The sequence below is a fragment of the Rhinopithecus bieti genome, unplaced genomic scaffold (genome assembly GCF_001698545.2).
Source record: "Rhinopithecus bieti isolate Rb0 unplaced genomic scaffold, ASM169854v2 scaffold_16234, whole genome shotgun sequence".
NCBI classification, from domain to species: domain Eukaryota; kingdom Metazoa; phylum Chordata; class Mammalia; order Primates; family Cercopithecidae; genus Rhinopithecus; species Rhinopithecus bieti.
Genome location: NW_016808946.1, coordinates 2,514,082 through 2,519,360, shown reverse-complemented (window position 1 = coordinate 2,519,360; position 5,279 = coordinate 2,514,082). Strand labels below are relative to the sequence as shown.

The 5,279-nt window shown below is 56.0% G+C and overlaps 1 protein-coding gene across 1 annotated transcript in view; it reads right to left on the bottom strand.

Moving 5' to 3' along the window:
- Nucleotides 1–5,279, bottom strand: part of PLOD1 (procollagen-lysine,2-oxoglutarate 5-dioxygenase 1) — a 44,548-nt gene that overhangs the window by 9,152 nt on the left and 30,117 nt on the right. Inside the window, exons 11-16 of the mRNA XM_017887918.1 lie at nt 4,656–4,760; nt 3,634–3,759; nt 3,139–3,280; nt 2,079–2,192; nt 1,357–1,422; nt 482–739 (exon numbers count right to left, since the gene is read on the bottom strand). Coding sequence (XP_017743407.1) covers nt 482–739; nt 1,357–1,422; nt 2,079–2,192; nt 3,139–3,280; nt 3,634–3,759; nt 4,656–4,760 — 811 coding nt within the window. The remainder of the gene's footprint in view (nt 1–481; nt 740–1,356; nt 1,423–2,078; nt 2,193–3,138; nt 3,281–3,633; nt 3,760–4,655; nt 4,761–5,279) is intronic.

The following is a 5,279-nucleotide window of genomic DNA, read 5'->3' as shown; positions in this document are numbered from 1 at the left end:
GAGGCAGGAGAATGGCGTAAACCCGGGAGGCGGAGCTTGGAGTGAGCTGAGATCCGGCCACTGCACTCCAGCCTGGGTGACAGAGCAAGACTCCGTCTCAAAAAAATAAATAAATAAATAAATAAACAAAAAATAAAAAAAGAAAAAGAAAAACATGGTGCCTGAACTTTCCAGAACAGGAACAGGTATTGGGATTCTCACGGAAAGAACACAGGGCCTCTCGCTCTCGCCAGGCCACCTGCTCCTGCTGTCTGATGAACTTGGACCCGACAGCCCTTCCTAATGCCCCTCATCCCACTTTGGCCCTTTCCTCCCCAGTTCCTCCTGGGGGACGTCTAGGGAACCAAGCTAAGCCATTCCAATAGCAAACCAGGAACTGAAAACCTAGTAGCTTACGGTCAAGGCAACTCAAAGCCACACAGTGGCAATAGCAGCTTGGGAACCAAACTCCATCTCGGGTTTCTCAATCCCTCTACTCCTAACCGCCTGCAGACACCCATGCCAGCACCCCTATGTCAAGAGTCCCAGAGAGGGTGGCTAGGCCAGCTTGCCAGGAGAAGACCCTGGACAGTGAGTGGCACTGATGGAGAGGCGGCCTCCCTGCGGCCCCAGCCCCAGGCATCAGGATCCCCACCTTGTTGTCACCCAGAGACCACTGGCCAAAGTGTTCCATCTCCTCCACCAGTTCATCACAGGCCGCCTCCGTGAAGATGGGGAACCAGTAGACATCCGGGCAGGGCTGGGGAGGGCAGGGACTCAGTCAAGGGGGTCCACAGTGGCACCACGGAATCCTCCTCCCTCTTCAGGGCCCCACACCCAAGCCAGGGAGCCCTCCGAGTGTCCCCGGGCAGCAGGGGCTTGTCAATCCTGGAGAGACTGAGTGGGTCCCTAAAGGGAGAAGGAGGCAGAGCCCAGAGACAGACTTTCCCAGCTGAGGTCACAGAGTCACGAGCGCCAAGGCCAGGAGAGAAACATGGGTATGGAGGGAGGGAGGGGGCAGAGGCCCCAGGCTCGGGGGAAGCAGACATTAGTGAGTGGAGAGAAGTGGCCACTCCCCGCACTAGTCCAGGCATGATGGGCCACAGTGGCCATCACATCCGGGGATGTTTTCCTCCTTCCTGCCTAGGCCAGGGAGAGAGGCCCTGCAGACCCCCACAGCCTCCAGCAGGAAAGTGCCAACAGGTGGAGGGGCCATCCCGCCGCCTCCCACTCCCATCCCGCCGTCCCCCACTCCCATCCCACCGCCCCCCACTCCCATCCTGCTGTCCCCGACTCCCTGGGGCAAGTGGTTTCCCTTCTGTGCCCTGCCCTCTGCAGCAGGCGAGGCTGGTCCAAGAGAGTGTCCATGGCTCTTACCGTCTCCACCAGCTTCCCAGCCAGGGCCTTGGTGTAGTTCTGGTGGATGTACTTCTCCTTCCAGTCCTGTGGGAAGTGGGAAGCAGGCTAGGGTCCTCACCATTGGCTCAACTGCATGGGATGCTCCAAGCAGACCCCTCAAAGTGGGAGTGAAGGTGTACATGCCTGGTGGAGGCAGGTGTTCACCTGCGCCCACTGGGTGCGTGTGTGTCGTCTGGGTGCACAGGTATCCCCATAGGAGGTGGTGTTTGCACATGTATATATATGTGTATGCCCGTATATACATGTCTGTGTGCAGGCATGTGCTTACACCCAACAGCTCGAGCTCCCAACGTCTAGAAACAGTCACAACTGTTTGCCCTTCTGATCATCACAACACCCTCACAGGCAAGACAGGCTGGGACAGTATACCCATTCTGGAGCTAAGATAACTGAGGTCCCCAAAGTTGAGAGGCTCAACTAAGTCCCAGTTGATGGCAGAGCTAGGCCACAAACCCAGGCCTCTGAGTCCTGGTCCCTCCTCCAATAGATGGTGTTGGTTCTCTGGACACCCTCCTCTCCCTACCCAAATCCTGCCCTACAGCCTCCTGGGGGGAAGGGAGGGTGGCAGGTGGCCCACAGGGGTCTTGACTGTTGTAAGGCTCTGAGAGGGCAGTCCCTCAGACTGCAGGATCACTGGGCCCCTTCTGCTCCCAACCCCTAGGTACCCACCCCAGCCTCACCTCGGGGTTACTGAACACCTCCCAGAGGTCGTTGTGCAGGTGGGTAGTGCGGTAGCTGTCCAGGGAGAGTAGGTGGCCAAGGGTGTGCCGGTTGGTCAGGAACATGAACACATCCTGGGGAAGGCAAGCCCAGTGGAAGAGGCGCTCCCCCACCCCTCCCCTGCCCCCATGCCTCCCCTGCACACTCCCAGATGGGCAACAGTGCAGCCTCCTCTGCCCACCGGACTGAAGTTCACAAGATCACAGACCAAGTGCAGTCACCCCTGTGTCTCCAGGGCCCAGCCCAGGCCTGACACTGAGAATGCAATCAGGGAAGTCTTCCCAGAGGACTGAACACAGAATGAAAGAAAAAATGCATAAAAGAAAAGGAGTATGTTCTGATCCTGAAGTGTTGGTCACAGGGGAAAACTTCATCTTGCTGCATGTTAAAAAAAAAAAAAAAGTCACAAAAATATATGGAGCAGGGCGCAGAGACAGGGTGAGGTGTCTCTCGGGCACGTCACTTGAAGTACTTTTAGGTGGAAAGCTTCGTTTTCTTTGGGCTATGTCAAAAATGTAAATAAGTGGGGCGCGGTGGCTCATGCCTGTCATCCCAGCACTTTGGGAGGCCGAGGCGGGTGGATCACGAGGTCAGGAGATCGAGACCATCCTGGCCAACATGGCGAAACCCCATCTCTACTAAAAATACAAAAAATTAGCCAGGCATGGTGGCGGGCGCCTGTAGTCCCAGTAACTCGGGTGAGCAGAGATCGCGCCGCTGCACTCCAGCCTGGGAGACAGAGCAAGACTCTGTCTCAAAAAAAAAAAAAAGTCAATAAAATAGATGGTGTAAAACCAGGTCTGCTAAAAGGTCCCTGCAGACCCCTGAGGACCAGCCCTCGTGCCAGACGGCCCCCATTCCTCCACCAGGCGCTAGTGGCTTCCAAGATGCCCTGCTAGAATCTCGGGAGCTCCCAGGCCTATGGTGACAAGGCGGCCCGCCATGAGGGTCAGAGCTGGAGGCCCACCTTCCCGCCTGCCCTATCCACAGGGCGTCCTGTGCTGCCCACTGCTGGCTGACCTGCTGCCGGACATTGGCACAGAAGGCCATGTCGGGGTCCAGCTTGCTGTGGTGGAAGAGATCTGAGGACTGCAGCTCACCCCGCAGGGCACTGCCTTTGATCAAGTAGATGTTTGAAATATAGGGCACATTCCAGACACCACTGTGGGAGAGAGAGAAAGAGGGTGGGGTCAGAGGCTGGTGGTGGGGAAAATGGAGGGAGTCACAGGCTGGTGGTTGGGAGTCACAGCCTGGGGTCTGGGGAGTCTGGGTTGTGAGAAGGGGAAGGCACAGGCTGGGAGGGCACAACTGTGGTGATTTGATTCCCCCACCCTGGACACATGGGCCTGTTTGTCAGGAAGTCCTTCCGTGTGTCTAACTGCAGTCTTCCTTGCTTCAGGTTCTACAGGAATTTGAGGGTAACAAGGACAGGAATACTGGGGAGGGAGCCCCACAAACCCAGGCAGAAGCCAGATGAAGGTGTCCCTCACCCACCCCCACCCTGCAGGTACTCACATGCGCCGCCCCTGCACAATGTCCACGTAGTCCTCGGAACGAGCATAGTAGCCATCTGCACTGAGAGCCCCCCAGAAGTTCGACCACAGCCTCCCATGCCGGGTCATCAGCGGGGCGATGACGTTCCTGAGGAAGGGAACACCTCAGTGGGAGGTCGCTGCCCACTGGGAGTGGGAGGCAGCACGAACCAGGGATGGGGGGAGGAGGGAAGGGGGAGGAGGGTGCCCCTCAACCTGCACGCAGGGGTCCCCAAGCACCTCACTGGGACAGACAGTGCCTTGGCTGGGGTGTCGGGGGTTTGGCTCATCTGGTACCTGCTCCCTTCCATGGGGCAGCCAGGAGCAGACAGGGCAGGACACCTTCTTTATCACAACCTGGGGTATCAGGCTGGGGATCCACAGCTCCGGGTAATAGGTGAGGCCGAGGAGGAGGAGGAGGAAGAGGAGAAAGAGGACGAGGAAGATGAGGAGGAGGAAGAGGGAAAAGGAGGAAGAGGAGGAGAAAGACAAGGAGGAAGATGAGGAGGAGAAAGAGGAGCAGGAGGAGGAAAAAGAGGAGGAAGAGGAGGAGGAGGAATAGGATGAGGAAGATGAGGAGGAGGAGGAAGAGGAGGAGAAAGAGGAGGAGGAAGAAGAGGAGGAGGAGGAAGAGGAAAAGAAAGAAGAGGAGGAGGAAAATAAGGAGGAAGATGAGGAAAAGAAGAGGAAGAGGAGGAGGAAGAAGAGGAAAAGGAAGAAGAGGAGGAGGAAGACAAGGAGGAAGACGAGGAGGAGAAAGAGGAGCAGGAGGAGGAAAAAGAGGAGGAAGAGGAGGAGGAGGAGGAAGAGGATGAGGAAGATGAGGAGGAGGAGGAAGAGGAAAAAAAAGGAAGAGGAGGAGGAAGACAAGGAGGAAGATGAGGAGGAGAAAGAGGAGCAGAAGGAGGAAAAAGAGGAGGAGGAGGAGGAGGAAGGCAAGGAGGGCTCCCACCCAGGGACCAGGCCAATCCTGAGCAGTGCTGGCCGCAGACGGAGCAGCCTCACTTGTTCTGTTGGATCAGCAGCCGCAGGCTGTTGGGCTCAGTCAGGGCCACGTCAGCATCCATGCTGAAGTAGTAGGTGCAGCTGCGGTCCTGCCGGCACAGGTCTCTGCAAGGAGGACGCAGGGTCAGTGCACCTGATCCTGGTGCACTGGTGGCTGCTCACATCTGTGACCAGAGTCTGGCTTCACCACATATCAGCCAAGGGGCTTTAGAGAGGTCACACCGGCAGCCTCAAAGGTCCCTCCCGACCCTGAGTCCCAAAACCCTGGACTGCGGGGCTCTCACCCAAGGCCCAGAGCTTGACAACTGGTATCAAGTGCCCTGAAAACCCTGGTACTGGGAAGAACACAGCCCACAGGTGCCTACATGGCCCAGGGTGGGGAGTAAGCTGGGGCTGCCTTTCTGAAATGCAATTTGGTAACTTGTACCAAAAGCCTTAAAAATTTATGTTACTTTTGTTTATCTGGTACAGGACTCAGCAAACAAGGGTCTGTGAGTCAAACTCTGGCCCTGCTGGTTTTATACAGCTCATGGGCTAAGAACAGCTTTATGTTTTACCTTTTCTTATTTTTTAAATTTTTTAATTTTTATTTATTTATTTATTTATTTTTAAATTTTTTTTTTT